Source organism: Emys orbicularis, chromosome 20, assembly GCF_028017835.1.
Source record: "Emys orbicularis isolate rEmyOrb1 chromosome 20, rEmyOrb1.hap1, whole genome shotgun sequence".
In the NCBI taxonomy this organism is placed as follows: Eukaryota; Metazoa; Chordata; order Testudines; family Emydidae; genus Emys; species Emys orbicularis.
The window spans coordinates 22,923-45,904 of record NC_088702.1 but is presented as its reverse complement, the minus strand read 5'-3'; the positions used below and the strand labels follow the sequence as shown (position 1 = coordinate 45,904).

At 40.0% G+C, this 22,982-nt stretch overlaps 1 protein-coding gene and 1 non-coding gene across 2 annotated transcripts; both read right to left on the bottom strand.

Moving 5' to 3' along the window:
• Nucleotides 1-947: 947 nt before the first annotated feature.
• On the bottom strand, nucleotides 948-22,320 carry KHDC4 (KH domain containing 4, pre-mRNA splicing factor). Its single transcript, XM_065419878.1, is given in 15 exon segments — nucleotides 948-2,770; nucleotides 3,789-3,880; nucleotides 4,728-4,840; nucleotides 6,172-6,327; nucleotides 6,883-7,136; nucleotides 7,394-7,451; nucleotides 8,700-8,760; nucleotides 12,606-12,817; nucleotides 13,144-13,307; nucleotides 16,276-16,328; nucleotides 17,606-17,685; nucleotides 18,827-18,955; nucleotides 21,748-21,988; nucleotides 22,183-22,292; nucleotides 22,294-22,320. Coding segments are annotated over 15 exon segments (1,950 nt in total). The 3' UTR covers nucleotides 948-2,570.
• Nucleotides 12,914-13,041, bottom strand: LOC135892862 (small Cajal body-specific RNA 4). The gene has a single exon (XR_010562315.1). It is a non-coding gene; the product is annotated as a small Cajal body-specific RNA 4 (non-coding RNA).
• Nucleotides 22,321-22,982: the final 662 nt, after the last annotated feature.

Genomic DNA, 22,982 nt, shown 5'->3' with positions numbered 1-22,982 from the left:
CGCCCGCGCATGGACCCGCCCCTTCCGTGTATGGGATGCATCAGGAGCAAGGGCAGCGCTGCACCCAAAGGTGGAAGAGGGACTGTCCCTGAGTCCCTCGCTGCCGGTCCTTCGTCCTTTGGGCAAATCGCTTACCTTCCTCGATTCTTCTCACACACCATCTTCTAGTGAAAAGCAGCCTTTTGTGTATAACTTTAATAGGTGGTCAGGCCGGTCAGCAGGGTGATCCTCTACAGCTGAAACGCACTTCCTTTCCCCAGCCACCCCACAATATCTCCTAAGCATTTAATTTTAAAAGTAAATTTACTCAGCCAGTTTCAGGCTTTTGTACATTTATTTCTGCTAATAATTAATGTCAAAAAGACTATCTGGTAGTTTCTAGCTACCTCGCTATAATTAGCAGCAAGTAAACATGGGTATGGTCAGATTTCAAAACACTGGGAAACTATTAAACGGAGAGACTGGCCCCCTTGACTTTGATTTCAGTGGGACTACTCATCCTCTTAAAGAAAAGCAAGTGCATAAGTGTTTGCAGGACTGGGGTTTATTAAAAATAGTTTATGGGAATTGGTTTTAAAAGCAGGTGATAAGGTATGGTGCTCTAAGCATAGCATATACATATATATAAATAAAATCAAACCCAACAATAAAAGCCCTGCCAAACCAAAGCACTACATTGCATAAACAATTCTGCCCTTGTACAGAGGTTGAGAGAGAAAGAGAAGGGGAAAAAAAGTCACGTGATAGAAGTTAGTCACATTGCTTAATGCACTACCGAAAGGGGCTCAGATAGTGCAGTGATGAGGGTAGCAAAAGAACCTAAATAGAACAGAACAAAAACTTCTATTTTTTTTTTTTAAATTGTAGACCAAGTTTAAGTGGAGAATTTCCTTTACATTTTTTTATTTCTAGATTGCTTGCTACTACAAATGAGCAGAACTAAATGGTCCAACTGGTTTAAAAAAATCCATTTTTTGATACTATTTTAAAAGATGCGATATGTGGCCCATTGTTTTTCTGCTCCTTTGCACTCACACAAAGTTCTGTCAAATGGAAAAAATAAGCTACTGCTAATGTCCAGTTATGGTAGTCTTAGCGACCTGTAACAATAAAAAGGTACAATATTTTCAGACAGAAAAGTGATTTTCAAGTTGGGTCCCATTAAAAACGGTTAAGGTTTTAAAACCTTTTCTTAGTAAGAATATTTCACCAAAGTCTGTGTCTGTTAAAACACCAAATTAAGACCGAGGTTGTCACCATTCCCACCCCAGGTGACTGTGCTGTACCCAAGAAAGTTATCTGATAGAGCTGAAGAAAAAAGATGGAAGCAAAAGAAATATTTGTACATTTATTTATAAGGAAATTATGTTTCTATAATTATTTACAACATGTAGGAAACCAGAGAATAAGTTTATACAAAGCCAGCCAGCCTGCAAGGTAGTCAAAATGTGTAAAAGTTACACTTATTACAATACTTCAAACTATTACTCATGTTTCAAATGCAGACCTGCACCTCCATTTACATTGTGTCCCACCACACATTAGTGGATTCACACATCAATGTTATCAATACAAAAGAGTAATCTTTTGGCAACAGCTTGCCATGATAAGAAAGGCCCCTTTGCAGTTCCAGTCACTGTAAACAATCCACAATTTATTCAGAGGTTCCGCTTCTGTGCTTCAGTGTAATAGCAGTGCTTGCAATCAGGTCTTTGGAGATGCACAAACCAGGATGCTATATTTCTTTGTTAAACAGTCATAAAACAAAACTGGTGGAATCAGACTCGGAGATTAACGACAGACTGACACCAACATGACAAGTATATCACATGGACCAGCTGAAGGTGGTTAGAGTGTACATACCACTGATATACCAAGTATGTCTAAGTATTAGTAGCAAGCCAAATCCATCCAAAATAGAAAATTATGTGGAAAACCTACATTTCCCCCCCACACTCCAAGAAATTTGACTAGGATCAAAAGTTATTTTGAGTTACTGAAATTGCATTTTGGAATTAAAGGGGGGGAGGGGGAGAGAAACACACATGGGAACTGCTTAAAGTAAATAAAATTAGGAATTTAAGGAAACATGATCTTAAAAATTGTGTAATGCATAGATTTTCCTTTCTCCAGTGAAAGTCCAAACATTGAGGACATCTGTTGTCACCACTGACTCAAACACAAGTTGACAAAAGGAAAATTACTTAAAATAAACACACAAAATCTGTATTTAAGTCAGCCTGGCTGGCTGTCTCCATTTCTGAAGCTATCCAGGGCACATGGAAAATGCGCCCTGTTCTTGTTCTGTGAGCACTTTCCCTCATTGTATAAAAAGTCCGTGCTGCACTGAGTTTGTGATTTCAAATAACTTTTCATAGATGACAAATTCACTGCAGAAATATGGATTGTAAAAATATTATAGAACCCCTTTCAAAAGGGAATAGTGCACCTTTAGCAGCTTCTGTAAAGGTAAGAACAATGTACATTTGCAAAGTTCGTTTTGTAATATACATGCATTATTGCTAGAGAAAAAAGGTGTAACTGAGGGTACAAAAACTGTTCTATAGCTTCTATGGTGCCATCCAAAATGGCATCTGTTGTTTAGCTCGTTGTTGTGAGGAAGGATACTGGTATCCCAAACTCCATCCCTGTGAAAAAGTACTTGCATTTTTATGGCCACCATGTTCCTCTTCTTCATCTGATGAATCTCCAGTATAAGACACCAATCCAAACCCCTTTTCAGCAGTTTTCATCTTCTTAGCTGGATGATCTAGAGGAAAAAAAACATCTCCCCCCCCAAAGGAAGAAAGAAAAAGATAAAAATACCCCAAACAAGTTAATTAATAAAAAAAGACGTTAATTATAAATTGTTAGTTGGACACCATTTTGAGGTCACAGGGTCAATGGTCACCCAAGGTCGCATGTCACACGAAACAGCACCAGCAACGGCACATGTGATCCATCAGAACCATGTAAGAGAGCAGAGAAAGAAAAAAGAAACACAAAAAAAAGGTAAAGTTAGCAAATGAGTTTAAGTGACTGCAATTTCACCGTTAAGAGATAAATATGTAAAGAAAAGTCCAAATTTAATCATAAGAAGTCTAATACAATGGCAAACTCTGGCATCAATACTGGAGAAAAACTGAGGTTAAACTAATATACTGTGTCTGAAGGAAATGTGCAACTTTCAGGGCATTTACAAGTACAAGGATTTAAAATGTTCTCTCAAGTAGCAAATATTTGCTGCTACAGAATCCTATGAAAAGATGGAATCCACTAAGGATTTCTGTTAGTTGTGGACCACTTCAGGAGAATGTCTACTAGACACATGACTTATGTTAATGACTGGTTTAATATACAGAGCTATACAATTTGAGCCTGATGGTAATGTAAAACTATGTGATATACCGGTGTTACAGAGCAATTCTTATGAGCTGTGCCTGGGCTGATTATCAAAAAAAAAAAAAAAAAAAAAAAAGAGGCCTTCCTTTCTTTCAAAATAGGAGTTAAACATATCACAGTTCCTAAGGCTTTTCTAACACTCATTTAAATATTTACCTTAGCTCTCAGAAACTAGATATCTCATGTGTTGACAGTTCAAATCTATGTAAGAAATGCATGGGTTTAAAGCCAGTGGAACAGACCCATCCTCTCACTTAGAGTTGCAATCCCAAGGACAGCCCAGAATTGATTGGGCTTTTCAGTATTTGCCAAAGTCAACATTATATCAGTGCCTTGCAAGTCAAGCTTGCTTTTGCATATGAATTTGTTTTGTCCATTGTGCTCACCGTGGTTGCCCAATAAGGACCCCGATCCATTTCTTTCTTCGGATTCTGTTTTCATTCCGATCACTGGAAAAGCTGGTGGAGGCATCAACTGCCTGTTTTAATAAAAGTATTCTTTAATTATTAAATAATTTAATAATTTTTAAATAATTATTGACCTATTTGATTAATTTAATTATTCGGTAATTAAGCAATATAAAGTATTGCGTTAAGAGGGATTTAAAGAGGAGAGAGAGAGAGAGGGTGTAAAATTATACAACATGGGATTGGAGTGAATTCTAACATCTTGCTAAAGATCTGCCAGAAACAGATTAACATTGTCTTATGATTTTAAAGGAAACATCCTGCTTGCATGATATTTTCCCATCAAGCACAACAACAAACTAAGTAGATGGGCCATTTCATGGATAGCTCATCATGATCAAATTATTTGGAAACTTAATAATCTGATCACTTATATTTCAAAATACCTAAGAAAGTTATTCACTTAGTTCTAAAGCAGATTTGAGAGTTTTTAAAACTTTACCAATATCCCAGATGTATTTTTTCATGACCTCAAATAAGATCTAGAACATTATTTCTCAACCTCTTTGAATTGGCAATTCCTTTTTTGAAGTAAACAAAAAAAAAAAAAAATTTGCAACGCCTTCACATTTACTAAACATCTCATCGAGAAGCCTACATAATTTGTGAGTGTTTCAAGATGTTGACAGAGAATACTTAACCTTGAAGGTAAGGGTTTGCAGGGAGTGGGAACCAAAAATCATCTTTAGATAATAAGAAAATTTTCAGTGCCTCACAACCCTTGTGATTGGCTTTTGTGACCCCTGTGTGGGTCACAGCCCACCAGTTGAGAAACACCGATTTAGAAGTTCAGCTTTTCTTTAGGATTAACATATATGACTGTAATCCTTTCATACTTTAGTTAAACACAACATTTACCTGTCCCTCTCTCTCTCCTTTCCCGAGGAACTTGCTGGCTTCGATCCTGCCCCATCGATTTCACTCTGACTGGAGAAGCCTGTACCTAAATTAGTCATATGAATGGGTCCATGCTATGAGCAGAAAAACACATGGCATTAGCAAATCTACAACTATGATATAAGCTACATCTCCTTAATGAAAATGTCAGGAAGACCAACCTTTCGGAGTATATTGCAAACTACAGACTGGGTTTAATATTTCCAATTTTCTGGGTCTAATATTTTTGTGATTGCACTATACATAAGAGATCAGGAAATATCTATGGCTCTCTAATGTAGTTATTCAAAATGCTTTTCCCTACAGTATCCTGAACAAGGTAACTTATGTATATAAACATCTATGAATTGTCACAAAACATTTTGTATTGCATCTGTAACCACAGTGTCTTCTGTAACCAGTGTCTAAAGCCCAGATTTTTAAAGGTATTCAGACTCTTAAAGTGCTTTAATCCCTTTTGAAAATTAAATTTAGGCTCCCGAACCAGTTAGACGTTGCAACACTGAGCACCGCAATGCCTAAATACTTTTAAAAATCTGGGACCAAGTGCTGAGGTAGAAGAGACCTTACACATCATCTAGCTCATCTTCCCCACAGTGCTTGATTGTACAGCCTTTAAGCAGTCGGACAACTATCTTCCTTCATAGGCTAAAACAAAATGCTATTTGAAGCACCAATTTTCACCTCACATACATTTGTGGGTGCAAACATATCTGCCATTTGAGATTCTGATCCTGAGTAATTTTTTAAATGTTTTCTGCCAAAACAGCCTTTTAAATGCAAGTTTGGTTAAATTTTACCAGGGGCAATTTGGACTCAGGAAAATACTTCAGGCATGAGAAGGCACTTTTCCATGGTGGAAACTTCCCTTACACATGGAAGTGTCTGAGGAACAGTGGTAAATTATATTACATTTTTATTAAATTAAATATGGCTGTTTGTATGGAGTAAGATTTTTATCATGACTTTATGCCTCATGCTATCACAAACAAAAAAAATTAAGTCTAGTCTTACTGTAATCCTCCTAACTACTAAAACTGCTAAAAACCTGAATAGAAGATTCTGGAAGCAATCAATATACTTTTTCTCACAACAAAAGCAACAATTGCTTTTCATTATGGAAGACAGTGAAAGGGAAAGAATTATTTAATTTTTGTCTGAAAGAAATGGGAGGCACTAGATGCAAATGGTGCATCTGTTCCAAAGAACAGAAGTGTGAAGTCTCATTTCACCACTCATGATTACATTTAAAATTCTATTTAATAATTCACTAGCATCTCCTAAAGGTCTTAGATGACAGTCATGAAACAACTCAAACTACATTAAGAATGACCCATTTACAGCAAAGTCTCTTTGTAGGGAAGGGAACTGGAGGCAGGTACTAAAATTGCTTATTTTATTGCACCTGGTATCCCAGCAGTCCTGACTCTCTCTCATCTGGTAGCTCCTCAGTGAAGCGCCTCTTTTGGCCCTGAGGCTGCGGTTGGACTTGTGGCAGTGTAGCAGTCGGCAAGGTTGTTTTTACTGGGGCAGCAGGAAGAAAAGGCCCACTCAGCGGACTCTAGTGACCACAAAAAATTAAAAAGATCGTATACTATCAGATTCTTACATGCTAACAAAGATAATGGTTTAAACTGATTAAAGTTTACACAAAGGAATAAAATATAAGGAGAAATTAGTGAAGTGTAAGTACTAAAAAGGCCGATAATTTAAAAATTGTATTTAGTTTAAAGGCCCACTAAGTAGCAAAGTTGTGGAATGCTATCTTAAAGTGATAGCTATTCAAACCTGCGCTACCAGTGTAACTGTAGTGCAGTTTATGACAATGCCTGTGGGAATTAAAATTATTTCCAACATTAACAAAGATAACAGGAATTCAAGAAATTTCTGCCTGACTAATGGATACATGCTATGAATGGAGTTGTCATCTCTTAGGTGATTGTAGCAGTACTTGACTCGAAGAGACCCAACAAAATAGCAGAAGTATTTTATACAAGCATATCCTGAAGAAGTCGTCATCTTGAGTCTTAGAGCTACTATAAAGATTTTTCTGTTAGCAGAGGCAGAAACTTGTTACCCAAGAACTTTAGGCCAAGTTACGCATCCCTTTCCCTACCTGGCCGGTGCTAGCTGGAGGTTGTACTTGTGAAATTGGATACTGTGTGGGCACAGGTGGTACTCCTGTGGGTAATGCTGTTAACACTCCAGGTGCCAGTGGCACTGCAGGTGGTACTATGCCTGGTACTCCATAAGGTGGTTGAACTGGCTGCTGAGGAGGAGGAACAACAGGGTAACCGGACTGGTAGCCATTGGATGGATAGTATGATGGCTGAGGAGGTATGCTATTTATAGCAGCAGGTTGTGTGAAACCTGGTGGGGGAGAAAAATAAAAATAAAAACAATTACTTCTAAATCAGCTGCAGAATCTAAAAAAATCCATTTAATTGACGAGGAAAGGTAAAGAAGGTCAGCTGTTGTTCACTGAAGATAAATGAGGGGAAGACTTTCAAAATTAACAGAGAAAAATAAGACTGTTGCCCAATACCATCTGACTGATATATATGTAAGTGTAAATATTGCTCATAGAAACAATGTAACTTTCAAACTTCAAAGATATTAACACATACCTGCTAAAGGTACTGCAGTGGTTATTTGATTCACAAATCTGGAGTATTCAGCATGAACCTTCAAAAGACATTAATAGATTAGCAAATAAACGTATACCATGTCAGACTAGCTCTTTGGGGCAAAGAATATTTCTTACTACATATTTATCCAGCAACTAGCACAATGTGGCCCTGATTCTAGGTTCTACCAAAAGCACAGTAACGATAATAATAATGATAATGATCCAAGCAATAAAAGGAAAAGGGCAAAGCTAAGTCACTGGTATGGCATGTGAGCATGACAGATTTCTATCAGAGATGTATTGTTGGAGTCACTAAAGGTTAGATATGACATTCTGAAGTATTTTTATCCTTAGAAGTTCACTTTAGAATGTCCAAAAGGCCATGAGGAGCCCATATTTGAGTGCTGATAGTACAAGGAAGAATTTGGCACACCAGATTGAGCTGTTTTTATGCACTATATCCTAACACCATAACAGAGAAAGAGATAAGTGGATTCTACATACATCTGAATATGAGCAAAACATGAATTGGCATTGGACAATGTTATGTTGCAATACATTGCGTCTCCTGAAACTCTCAAGAAAGTATAGTAAGATGGCGCAACCACCATGAGAAACAGTAGGGTCTCTGTAGGTGGTATGCACCCTGATTAATTTAAGTTTTCTGCTGCTGCTTAAGAGGTTCCTTAATGCAAGTGTGTTCTGAAAGTAATTTAATATCCCTCCCAAGGGTATGTGCAGAAATGTAAATTTTACTGCTTTTGGGAAGGGCACTGGTGGGGGACGCAGAACTCCTCCAGCAGGGGTGGGGAAGCAAACTCCTCCGCAGAACTCCTCCTGTTCCTGGGCTGCGGTGGGGAAAAGTGAGAGTGCTCTTCTCCCCAGGGGCTGCAGCGGGGAGAGAGAACTCCTTCAGCCCTGGGGCTGTGGCAGGGAGAGCCCGGGGCTAGAGAAGTTCCGCTCTCCCCGCTGCAGCCCTGGGGCGGAAGGAGTCCCACTCTCCTGGGGCTGCTGTGGGGAGAGGGGAGCTCTCTCGCTCTCCCTGCCGCAGCCCAGGAGCAGGAAGAGTTCTGCATCCCCCGCCGATTACTGAGAGGACCCGTGCCCATTTGCCCCCTCTTGCACACGCCCCTGCTCAAAGCCAGTTGTTTCCTTGAGACATACCACCACCAGCATGTCAAAGCTTATGAAAAGTTTTGCTGAGAGCATAATAAAAGCAGTTACAACACTGAGGCATAGCAGAGCTAAAAGGGACCCTAAAATCTCATATTTATGTGAATAAGCTGCCATGAAAAGTCACTTACAGTTTGTAATAAATTCTCACACAGCTTTTTGGCAGCTGCCAGACCTTCTGGTTTTGGATGACTGAAAAAACAAGAGTCAGGAACTTGAAAAAAGTGCATTAGTGGTCTTGCTTTTTTATGGCTGAATTTTATGACTAGACTTGGGTGCTTCTTCCTCTTTACTTCCTCCATTGGTAGCGTAGCACCAGGCCTTTTCCCTATCCCTTCACATAGGTGATCAACTGCTTGTCTGCTCAACAGCACATCTAGACCTCTGAACTTTTACTGTCATTTAGAAAGTAAATGTGCCCCCACTGCCTTTTAAAATGAAAGTTCAAAGAGGCTCAGCTGCTGCAAGAAGTACTACAGAGGTCAGTAACCTGATTGGAAGAAGGACATTGTGTTTTCCTTTTAAATTCTACCACTTATAAGACACTGGCATTAAAAGGAAAATACTACATTCTTCCTGTAGCCCATCTTCTCCTCTCAATAACAATTTGAAGGTGCTTAGAGTCTATAGATATAGTAGTGTTTTATGAAAGATTTAAACAGGGGCATAACATCTGGGCTTCCTAGACCACGGGATGCTATTTGAGGAAGGACTGCTAGGCAGAGATGGCGTTCACCTTTCGAGGAGGGGAAAGACCCTATTTGGACACAGACTGGCTAACCTAGTGAGGAGGGCTTTAAACTAGGTTCGACGGGGACAGGTGAGCAAAGCCCGCAGGTAAGTGGGGAACATGGAGACCTGGGAGATGGGTCGGAAACGAGAGGGAGTGTGGGCTATATTGGCAGAGAGAAAGGAGGGTCAGGACAAAGATCAGGAAAGATCAAACCAGTATCTTAGATGCCTATATACAAATGCGAGAAGTATGGGTAATAAGCAGGAAGAACTGGAAGTGCTAATAAAGTGCTAATAAATAAATACAACTATGACATTGTTGGCATCACTGAAACTTGGTGGGATAATACACATGATTGGAATGTTGGTGTGGATGGATACAGCTTGCTCAGGAAGGATAGACAGGGGGAAAAGGGAGGAGGTGTTGCCTTATATATTAAAAATGTACACACTTGGACTGAGGTAGAGATGGACATAGGAGATGGAAGTGTTGAGAGTCTCTGGGTTAGGCTAAAAGGGGTAAAAAACAAGGGTGATGTCATGCTAGGAGTCTACTACAGGCCACCTAACCAGGTGGAAGAGGTGGATGAGGCTTTTTTTAAACTAACAAAATCATCCAAAGCCCAAGATTTGGTGGTGATGGGGGACTTCAACTATCCGGATATATGTTGGGAAAATAACACAGCGGGGCACAGACTATCCAACCAATTCTTGGACTGCATTGCAGACAACTTTTTATTTCAGAAGGTTGAAAAAGCTACTAGGGGGGAAGCTGTTCTAGACTTGATTTTAACAAATAGGGAGGAACTCGTTGAGAATTTGAAAGTAGAAGGCAGCTTGGGTGAAAGTGATCATGAAATCATAGAGTTTGCAATTCTAAGGAAGGGTAGAAGGGAGAACAGCAAAATAGAGACAATGGATTTCAGGAAGGCGGATTTTGGTAAGCTCAGAGAGCTGATAGGTAAGGTCCCATGGGAATCAAGACTGAGGGGAAAAACAACTGAGGAGAGTTGGCAGTTTTTCAAAGGGACACTATTAAGGGCCCAAAAGCAAGCTATTCCGCTGGTTAGGAAAGATAGAAAATGTGGCAAAAGACCACCTTGGCTTAACCACGAGATCTTGCATGATCTAAAAAATAAAAAGGAGTCACATAAAAAATGGAAACTAGGACAGATTACAAAGGATGAATATAGGCAAACAACACAGGAATGCAGGGGCAAGATTAGAAAGGCAAAGGCACAAAATGAGCTCAAACTAGCTACGGTAATAAAGGGGAACAAGAAGACTTTTTATCAATACATTAGAAGCAAGAGGAAGACCAAAGACAGGGTAGGCCCACTGCTTAGTGAAGAGGGAGAAACAGTAACAGGGAACTTGGAAATGGCAGAGATGCTTAATGACTTCTTTGTTTCGGTCTTCACCGAGAAGTCTGAAGGAATGCCTAATATAGTGAATGCTAATGGGAAGGGGGTAGGTTTAGCAGATAAAATAAAAAAAGAACAAGTTAAAAATCACTTAGAAAAGTTAGATACCTGCAAGTCACCAGGGCCTGATGAAATGCATCCTAGAATACTCAAGGAGCTAATAGAGGAGGTATCTGAGCCTCTAGCTATTATCTTTGGAAAATCATGGGAGACGGGAGAGATTCCAGAAGACTGGAAAAGGGCAAATATAGTGCCCATCTATAAAAAGGGAAATAAAAACAACCCAGGAAACTACAGACCAGTTAGTTTAACTTCTGTGCCAGGGAAGATAATGGAGCAAGTAATTAAGGAAATCATCTGCAAACACTTGGAAGGTGGTAAGGTGATAGGGAGCAGCCAGCATGGATTTGTAAAGAACAAATCATGTCAATCCAATCTGATAGCTTTCTTCGATAGGATAACGAGTCTTGTGGATAAGGGAGAAGCTGTGGATGTGGTATACCTAGACTTTAGTAAGGCACTTGATACGGTCTCGCATGATATTCTTATCGATAAACTAGGCAAATACAATTTAGATGGGGCTACTATAAGGTGGGTGCATAACTGGCTGGATAACCGTACTCAGAGAGTTGTTATTAATGGTTCCCAATCCTGCTGGAAAGGCATAACGAGTGGGGTTCCGCAGGGGTCTGTTTTGGGACCGGCTCTGTTCAATATCTTCATTAACGACTTAGATATTGGCATAGAAAGTACGCTTATTAAGTTTGCGGATGATACCAAACTGGGAGGGATTGCAACTGCTTTGGAGGACAGGGTCATAATTCAAAATGATCTGGACAAATTGGAGAAATGGTCTGAGTTAAACAGGATGAAGTTTAACAAAGACAAATGCAAAGTGCTCCACCTAGGAAGAAAAAATCAGTTTCACACATACAGAATGGGAAGAGACTGTCTAGGAAGGAGTACGGCAGAAAGGGATCTAGGGGTTATAGTGGACCACAAGCTAAATAGGAGTCAACAGTGTGATGCTGTTGCAAAAAAAAGCAAACATGATTCTGGGATGTATTAACAGGTGTGTCGTGAGCAAGACACGAGAAGTCATTCTTCCGCTCTACTCTGCTCTGGTTAGGCCTCAGCTGGAGTATTGTGTCCAGTTCTGGGCACCGCATTTCAAGAAAGATGTGGAGAAATTGGAAAGGGTCCAGAGAAGAGCAACAAGAATGATTAAAGGTCTTGAGAACATGACCTATGAAGGAAGGCTGAAAGAATTGGGTTTGTTTAGTTTGGAAAAGAGAAGACTGAGAGGGGACATGATAGCAGTTTTCAGGTATCTAAAAGGGTGTCATAAGGAGGAGGGAGAAAACTTGTTCACCTTAGCCTCTGAGGATAGAACAAGCAGCAATGGGCTTAAACTGCAGCAAGGGAGGTCTAGGTTGGACATTAGGAAAAAGTTCCTAACTGTCAGGGTGGTTAAACACTGGAATAAATTGCCTAGGGAGGTTGTGGAATCTCCATCTCTGGAGATATTTAAGAATAGGTTAGATAAATGTCTATCAGGGATGGTCTAGACAGTATTTGGTCCTGCCATGCGGGCAGGGGACTGGACTCGATGACCTCTCGAGGTCCCTTCCAGTCCTAGAATCTATGAATCTCTTTCTAAACAAATCCAACCAGAACTACACTGTACCGTGTTCTTGTGCAAAGCAGTAAGTTAAGATTAAACTGCATGCAATTTTACTTCTTAAGAAAAGCAGTTGCTACATTAGAGACTTTCATTCAAGCTTACTCAGCTGTCAGATGAGGATATTTCTATGCTTTCAGCATAACCTGAAATTACATTCAGAATAACTACATCGCACGGCTTCTTAAAATTACCCATACCTTATGTAGATGTACATAGGTTCAAAGGCTTCTCTGCCTGAAGCTGGCTCTATGCAGCCTGAGCCCTTCCCACGTAGGAAAACCTTGGCACCAGTCTCAATTTGAATGTGTTGTAAGTAGGAGCAGCCAGGCCCTTCCACCTTTTCCTTCACATTAAATGTAGGTACAGCATGTTCCAGACCAACAAATAATTTGTCCTGAACATAATGCATCTGCAAACATAACAGTAGACAGCTAATCATTCCATGTATAAAGTTTACAACTCATTTTCAAAGGTTAATTATTCTGACTTCTGTAAGAGGAAGTTTAAATGTTGGATGGTACAGTGAGTCCTCTGCTCTTCTGTAAGTAGGACTGCTCTCTCCGTCCCCTTCCTATAGGAGGATGGTATCAGCAGAGCCCCACTTTACAGACTCCACCTTGTTAGTCCTCCAGTTATCACAGTGAATAAAAGTTTAAAAAGACAAATTTATAAATGGATAAATCTTACAATATGAGCATAAAAATACCATAAGAATCACAGGTATGCATTACATACCCCTGATTGGAATGGAGGCTTCTGGCCAACAGCGGGAGACAGTTGGGCAATGGGAGCAGGCTGGTGATAAACGGTAACTGTAGCTCCATTGAAAGTTGGACTGGAACCAGTGGCAGCTTTCACTACTCCATTAGTAATTATTTCTTTAATTCGGTTTACAGCTCCTGTTGGGTATAACATAATACCACTTTAATTTCAGGAAAAGCATGCTACCAAATGACTAGATCTTCGGGTTCTTCATACTTTAAATCCTTTCCTTTGATTGGACTACCCAAACCAGAAACCTGCTCTTGCTGTAAACAATATCTGCATTACTGGCTTGCCTGATTTTAACAACCCAGTGGTGGAAAGTCTTCCAGGAGCAATAAACTGCTGCAATCATACCCCGTTCCCTGGATCTGTTTCATTCTGACCTCTTCAGCTGAGTTCCAACCCTTAAAGTGACAAGGTGCTAAACAAAATACAGCCCTGGCATTCCAGTCAGTTTACACAGGAAAAAAAAATACTCTACATTTATACTAGTATTATACACATGCTAACTTTGGAGTGCTAAAAGGACATGTGGCCAAGATACCTGACCAAAAGCAAACTAAGGCAACTGATAAAAAAACGTTTTTTGTCTACACAGTCACTGTACTGCAATTCTACTCCTGGACCACTTAATTTACCACATCCTCACATTATTTGTTATATTAAATATCATTTAAATCATGTTCCCACTACTCCACATACATTTAGACTACTGAAAACTAAGTCATCTTTAGGATTTTACTGATTTCATTTAATCCTTAACAGAAGAGAATCACTCTTACTGATACTATTACTAGATAGATGTTTGCCCTTATTTCCATTATAAATGTTAGGGTTTTTTTATTTTATTTTTTGCTAGCAATTTTTCACCAGATGAAACTTGGGGAAGTGACTTCACCCAGGAGAGAACTATTTTCTTAATTTTCATTATTTAAAAGATCGGATTATAGATATTTTTAAAAGAACACAGGCATTTTTAGTGCTGTTTTCTCATCATGAACACGAGTACCTTTCACATGGAGCTTAAGAGCACATTGTTCCTGGGATTCAAACAAATCATTCTTTCTCCATTACGTTAACCATTCCCAACTGACTTTAGTCAATTATTAATTTAACACTTAAACAAGTAAAATTACAAATGCTCTCAGGGATCATCACCATCATTCATGAGAAACAAAACAGGAAGCATACCACCCATTGATTAGAAATCCTAAAAACAGTTTAAAAACAAAAGTTCCACAGCATCACTTTCCAGTCTCTAATATGAAGAGTCCATGGGCCTCCTCCTTACCACTATCCATTACTCCACAGTGAAAGTCTTACTTGTGAATTCTCAACCTTTATGATTTTTTTAAACTAGTTTCCTATTTTTCAATCTAGTTTTTGTTTCCCAAAATAGGCTAAAATAAAAGACCTGTTTATATTGGGGAGCCATGTGAATATTAAGTTCTGGTAAAAACATTAGAACTTAATAGCTCTGGTTCCAGCTCATTTGTGCATCCTAGATTCTGGGTGGAATTTTGCTATCAATATGCTTGGAGACAGAATAGTAATTCAGAATTTCAAAGTGAGAAAAATCAAAATACTTGAAATTAAAATGTAAAAATACTGAAAGCTCATGTTAAAGGAGTCTATGGTTCCAGATGCAAAATACCACCATAGCTCATTTACAAATATAAATAAAAATGATGTACAGAATCACAAACAATGTAAATGCAAGCCACACTATCTCTGTATTAGTCATTAATGCATAAACATAGAACAAATAAATATGGTTGATATGGAGCCAGATATTGCCCAGGTGCAATCCAACAAACAGAGGAGCAAAGGTCGCTTTACCCCACCTTTGCAACTGCTGAATTCAGGTCTGGTTCAGGGACTGGCATGACCCACAACTGCTGTTCTAACCTACAGCTGTTACCCCCACAGCTACCTATGAAGCTGCTCCTCAGCCCAAAATATCCTAACCACAAAGTGATCCAGCAATATTCCAACATTCCATTATGATGGGGCCTGCAAAGGAGGATAGGATGTGGTGACCTATGCTATCCCTGTGTCAACAGAATTCCCAACATGGGGACCCAACAGGTATTCTGGCCAGAACTGGGGTCCCTGTGTCAGACTGCAAGTGGTAATAAGATGCGTTTTTCCCCCCCAGTAATGTTTAGGATAATCTATGCAGTTGGGTGATCTATACTAGCAATTATTTTAAAATATCTGTATGTAGAAATTACATAATTGAAAACTGCATACATTGACAAATCTGTACATTACAGGAAAGGTTGGGCATATGAGGGCTGCAAGTAGTGTAAAGGAGGTAAACTGGGAGGGTGAACTGACAAGAAGAAGAGATGGGAAGTTGAACAACTTCACTTATTCCTTTGTTTTTTTAAAATTTGTCTTGGTTGGCTATGCAATCTAGCCTCTCTAATTCAAAACTCACCTTTTGTAACAACACCACTGAGGGCTAGTCTACACTGGGAGTTTACACTGGCATAGCTATGTGTCTCAGGGGTGTGAAAAATCCACACCTCAGAGATGTAGCTATGCTGACCTAAACCCCTGGTGTAGACAGTGCTAGGGTGATGGAAAAATTCTTCCATCAACCTAGCTATGCCTCTCAGGGAGGTGGATTACCTTCACCAATGGGACAACCCCTCCCGTCGGCATAGGCAGCATCTACACTACAGCACTACAGTGGCGCAGTTACAGTATTGAAGCTGTGCCGCTGCAGCGGTTTAAATGTAGGCGTGTATCCTTAGATTTGAATATACATGACCAGAGAGAGGGCCTCTCCACCTATGCCCCACCATGCCAGTTCTTGCTGTGTCTCACCTGTGGAAAAGATGGCAGATTATTCCTTTTGATGGTGGGGCTGCACCTGAGCTCAACAAGTCACACCTTGTGGTCCATCAAAGCCTTAGTTTGATGACTTGTAGGATGCAATGGAAGATGCTTCTGACTTTTCAACCAACAAGGGATTTACCATTAGTGCATGAACTGTTACTTTCTCCCAGATGATTTACAGCTCATAATAAAAATATATATCAAATTAATAAAAAAACACAATAGTACAGGGACACAAAACTATGTATTACTTACTGTCAACTAGCTCCCGTGTCTGCCCCTGGACATGGAGATACAAAGGCCGATCCCTATTAAAAGAAAACCAAAACAGTCTATGGAGGCACTGACATCACCATCCAGTAATGAATTCATCCCAATTCCATTATGGTTTTGATAATGCTACGTACTTTTCCTTAATAAGTATAACAACAACAATCCCTGCTGAATTCTGAGAGAAATGGCAGCAAAGCAGAGATCAGCAGCCTAAGAAAGTGTAAATAAAAGTAACTGAGTATTTCTTAACTATGTATTTTTCATTTAATTTCATGACCCTTGATAGGCAAAGGCATATAGTCCACATCAAATAAGGAACTTCTGAATTTTTTTAATGAATGAAGACTTCCTAGATTATTAAAACCAGGAACTTGAAAAATATAATTACTTTTCATCATTTACATTGCATTTACTCTTTGGATTTCACTCATCTGGTTCAATTGCCCAAGCTTTGTCAGTTTCACTTTCTGGTTTGCGTATATTAGCATGCTGCCATCTCCCAGACTTTTACTGTGACGGCCCAAGAGGTGGCAAGCTCCACACCAGTGTGCTCCTCACTAGGAGTGACATCTTGGCTCTACTGAAGCTAATGGCAAAACTCCCATTGACTTGGAGCCAGGATTTCACTCTTAACAGCATGCAAGCCATAATCCAGAGTTCCATAATGAAGCACATAACATCTCCCACACACATGCTATTTAATAGTGTAGCAAAATATTAAATATGCATTTACAGAGCTGAAAAAGGAAACTCCACCCTGGTAGCATTCATGAAGGCACCTATCCTTGAGCTGGTTATGTAAAGAAAATGTACCTCAAAATTTACATCATGCTGTAATTCCATCAATAGCATTTTGATAAACTACTAATTTAAAGCTTCACTTGAATCTCAAAGCAAGAATTCCTAGTCTCAATGTAAATAAGTTATTCTTGAAATGCTCATAATACTACACATTGAAATACTTGACGATAGAGATAAACCTTCACAGGTAGTAAAGTTCCTGGGAGCAGCTGAAAGCAGTTTTGATTTCATATTAGTTCAATTATTACCATAGTTATTTAGTATTTGCACTGCCGTAGCGATTAAGAGCCCTAGTCATGGACCAGGATCCCACAGTGCTAGGTGCTATACAAACACAGCTAGACATGCAATCAGTGTTTCAGCCTGATGATAATTAGCCTATTAAAAGCCTCCATAATAACCACAATACTGACTTACCCTGCTAAGTAACAGAGAATCTTTGAGGGTAACTATATATATATCCACATAAGTATCCAACCATGATGCCAAATAATTTAAAAGAACTACAAACCCAGGTCCTAATTTTGCTTTCTCCTCCACAGTCATGAACCTCCCTCGAGTAGAGACAGCTGCTCCACTCAGACGACTTATCTATAGACATTAAAAAAAAAAATTTGAGTAAAGCCCTACTTGAATTGGAGGACGATTGTAAAATAATTGCTGCTGAGTTGTGGACAAGACATGGAAAATAGCAGAAGAGTAATCACGGACCTTTATTAATGTGGAAAAGCCAGAGAAGACCTACTTGTTTAAGAAAAATTTGCTGGAACAATATAAAGTGTTGATTTTAGAGATGTTACCTGATAGAGAGATTATAAACACTACACAAAAGTTACATTGGGCACTTCAGTTTACCTTTAATTATACAAGACAACATTAAATTACATTGAAAGAACATATTTAAAGCTGAAAAAGGGACTTTTGTTTGTTTGTGGTACCAAATTACAGGGGTTTCTTTAAAAAAAAATTAAAAAAAATAAAAAAGACTACAAATCCTCTGGCTTCAGGATATAAGCTAACCTCTCACTAATGGGCATTAGCAAGACACTTCTTTCAGGGGCAATTTATTTCACTTTGTTTCTTACATTTTTATTTGAAGCATCTGATACTGGCCACAGCCAGAAGTCCAGAATAGATGGACCACTGGTCCGATCCAATATGGCAATTCCTATATTTCTACAAAGACTGTGCAGAGGTGTTGCCTTTATAGGCAAGAGAAGGGGAAAAAATCAGGAAAATCAATGCATTTACAAATGTTCCAGCTATGTGAGTAATCAAAGTCATACCCAAGATAAATAAGACCATCTGGAACAGAAGGCATTTCTATTCTAACGTCATAAGTAAGATTGATTTGATCAGTCCCTAGAAGATAAGCATTCTAATCTAGTTGTTCACCTCTAACATGGATTCCTCAAACTGGAACATTAAAACTAACTCATGGGAGAGCTGAATGTTGGTCCAACCACAGTCTATCATGTCTCAGCATGTCTATGTAAATTATTTTGAATATTTTTACAAGCAGTCACATATTTCACTATTATATTGCATAGTTTCAAATTCAGAATCTAGTCACTCTGGCCAATAAATTACCATGTGGCTTACAGACCCCTGCTCTCTCCCTACCCACAACCCAAACACTTTTGCTAGGAACCTTCCCTGAATCAATGAACATTAAAAAAAATTAAAAAAAACAGTTGAAAGCCAAAGAATTAGATGCAGCTTCTTTACACACCTCGTCCTGAGTTTGTCCTCTTGTCAACAGGTTTCTGCATGTGAGGGGCACATCATTGATTTCCACTTCTGCTACTACAAGGTCATCTTTACTTTTGCTTGTAGCCGGACCTTTCCCTGGGGCCTGTAGCTTCAACAGACCATTACAAATCTTTGATACATGGCAATGCTCAGTTTCACTGTATAATAGGACAAATTGACCTGAATGGTCCTTTAATACAAACAACGTTGTCTTTCTATATCTCCTTTCACTCCCTGAACTCATTTGCTTTACAAACAATAAAATAAGTTATTAGTTATATCTAGTACTCATTACTTACCTAGCTCTTCACATCTTCAAACACCCTGTATAAATACCAACTGATTAATCCTTCACAACACTTCTCTGAGATGGGTATTAGTATTCCCATTTTACAGACAGAGAACCTGAGAAAGGAAGGTCTTTGTGGCTAAGGAACTGGATTCCTGTGAGATTTTGGACAAGACAATTTCTATTTGCCTCAACTCCCCGTGTGTAAAATGGGGATAATACTTTCTTTCACACTTAGTGTAAACTGTAAACTCTTCCAAGCTGGATTGTCCTTTACTATGTGTTGGTACAGTGCATAACAAAATGGGGCCCTGATCTCAGTTATAGTTTCTAGAGGCTATAATAAAACAAATAATCATGATAATAGAGGCACAAAGAGGTATAGCTGGAGGAGGTTACAATCATTTTGGAGGACAGGATTAGAATTCAAAATGATCTTGATAAATTGGAGAACTGGTCTGAAATTAACTAGATGAAATTCAATAATGTCAAGTGCAATTTCCTAGATTTAGGATGGAAAAATTAAATGCACAAATAGAAAATGGGGAAGAACTGGCTAGGCAGTAGTACTGCAGAAAAGGATTTGGGGTTATAATGCATTACAAATTAATTATAAACCAATAATCTGGTGCTAATATAGTTTTGGGATGTATTAACAGGAGCATCATACATAGGACACAGGTAACTGTTACGCTCTGCTTGGCACTGGTGAGCATATTGTGTCCAGTTTTGGGCACCACACCTTAAGACAATATGGACAAACTAGAGAGAATCCAGAGGAAAGCAACAAAAATGATGAAAGGTTTAGAAAAAACAACTTATGAGGAAAGATTAAAAATATTGGGTCTTGAGAAAAGACAATTGAGGGGGGACCTAATAGTGAAATACATGGTCTCATTGGTGTTTACGGAAACAAAGTAAATTAGGAAACATGAGAAGTTACAATACACTTTACAATACTCAAACATCCAAAGAGTGGACACACTTCATGCACTCCTTCAACGGTGATTTTGAAGACTGCTTCAAATCAAAATACCTCCCCATGTTTCTTTCCAGGAGGTGCAACACCCTACTGAGGCCAAAAACTTCAGATCCTCATGTTGGAGCCCATATCATGAAACAATAGAGAATGAGGTTCTGTGATTGTTTCATAGGAGATTAAACTCATCAACCAATGGTTTCAATTTCACCAGTTAGCAAAATTCTGAAGATTCCTGGGAGCAAGGAACTCAAAGAAATGTTTACTACATAAGCCCATAAAACAGATTTTCAAAGCAAGTTTTAGATAAACCTTCCATCATTTCAATATTTTTACTCAGTGAATAAAGACTCTGACAAAATAAGGACTACAATTTTTAATGCAACTTCACAGCACTGGCTCTGTTACATTATGCAAACTTGGTGGAATTGATGGCTCTTTCTACCATCAGCAGGTACTAGAAATGACAGTGTAAAAAGTACCATAAATATCCACAGTTTTTAAATAAAAGTTTATAAACATTACATGTCTACTGGCTAGAACAGAAGGCTAGGAGGCAGAAACATCTGAGTTTCAAATGTGGCTCTACTACTGACTAGGGGGTTCCTCTACACTACTGCTGGAGGTATAATTTCCAGTTCCGGTAGACACATGCATCCTAGCTTTGATTGAGCTAGCATGCTAAAAATAACGGTGTAGTTGTGGCAGTGCACACATGGCACAGGCTTAGAGTCTCAGACGGAATTATACTCAGACAGCTAGACAGTGCTGCTGCCCGCACTGCCTCGGCTACACCGACATTTTTAGCATGCTAGCTTTATCAAAGTTTGTTGGGATATGTAAGGGTTAAGTAAAGACCTGGGTAACTGCTAGCATGGTATTAGGGAGGAAGGCACAGGCAGGCACTGTCTCTTCGTTTGATAAATAAAGTGCTACCCCTCTCCCTTCCCTTTTCCTCATTCAGGATTAATACAGCTGCATAAGGAATGTGGGGATCTAAAAGATACTCTTTGTATAAAGCAGTGTTATCTCCCCCTCCCTTCCTTTCCCAGCTACATAAACGAGCTTGGGGTCATGGCCCCTTCATCCCTCCCCTGTGAACTGCTGATTAAGGGAACATGTGGCTACAATTACTGCATCTGACGAAGTGGGTATTCACCCACAAAAGCTTATGCTCTAATATGTCTATTAGTCTATAAGGTGCCACAAGACCCTTTGTTGCTTTTTGCAAAAAAAAAAAAAAAAAAAAAAAAAAAAAAAAAAAAAAAAGTATCTTCAAGGTAAAAATTATTTGTAGAATATGCGAATGCTGCAAACAGTAATCAGGGTCTGGGATAATTATATTCAGCATATAGCTATTAATATTCATTGTATAGGCGTTCATATTACTCAATAAGGGTTTTGGGGGTGTTGCAGTAAATGTAGATATTTACATACTAACAAATAAAAAAAAGTGTGCCTAACTAATTCAGTGCTTACTCGGCAATTGGGTTGAGGGGAATAAGCACTGCAATAAAAAAAAAACCTGTCTACTCAATCTAGACACTAGGTATTTTGGTAGCAAAGTATATTCACGTATTAGAGCACACATAAAGAGAGGTGGCCACAACCCCCTACCCTGCCACTCACTCACTTTGTCTGTGGTGTTCGATGTTGGTTTCAGTTTTCCTTTAGCCATTAGCATCGCATTGATTTTCGCTGCCACAGCAGCAGCTGCATCCAGAGCCCCTGAGGGGGCCGCAGAGCTCTCAGAACCCGGCACACCGGAGACGCCATCTCCGCTGCTCTGGAAAGGGCGGCCAGGCAGTGGGGCTGTACCAGGGAGAATGAAAAGCGCAGGAGACGGACCGGGCTGGTCCCACTTACTGCGGCGCCTGGAAAACAAAACACGCTCAGCTTCATCTCCGCTCCGACACCCCTCACACTTCCCACCGAAGTCTCCAACCGTTTCCCCCCCACCCCAAGCCGCAGCGACCGTCCTCGGCCCGGACCCCCGCGTTGAAATGCTGACTCCAAACCCCGACCCACCAACCAGAACCAGACTCTCGAGTCCTGGCTCCCGGCTCACCCGCCAGCGGCCCCAGAATCTCGCTGCCCAGTGCTCCCCGCTGACATGGCTCCGACCCGGCTCAGCCACCTCCGCTCCAACCCCTTCGTCATTTCCGCCAGCTCCGAAAAAACTGACGTAATTTCCGGCCGTTGTCATAGTGACCGCATGGTTCAAACGACTTCCGGTGTCCGATTCCACAGGAATCCAGTCACTGACGGTACCAAGGCAACTTCCGGTCACTGGGCCCAGTAGGATGTTGTTGATTAACGTGCCGATCCGGTCCGGCAGTGTTCCTGTTATATTATTTGGCTTACGAAGGCACTTTCGGCCACTGGTCACGGCAAGACTAGGAAGTGGCAGGGCAGCAATGGGTTTAAAATATCAAATCTGCATCTCCGTTTTCGAAGATTGAGGCGGATCGTGGCTCGTTCTCCGCAGAGCTGTGAGAGAGAGAGAGACCAGGGTGGGGCTAGCATTTCTGCAGGACGAGATCGAGGGGCACTATAGCACAGCCCTGGGCGGAAAAGGTGGGTGGCATATTTCTGAAGGTTAGATCGCACGTAGCTGCTGCAGAGCTGTACGAGGTGGTGAGTTATTGCCCCTCAGCCTCGCATGCTGAGCCTGTTTCTTCTCCTCAGCCTCCTTTCTGCCTTTAATCAATGGCTGCTAGTTAGAGTAGCCTGCAGCAAGAAGCGGTAACACAAGGGATGCGGCCCCCAGAAGGCAAACAGCACCCAGGAGGCAACCCCGGCCCCCCCAAAGGTAATCCCGGCCCTACAAGGCAGTCACAGACCCTTGAAGGCAAACATGGCTCTCAG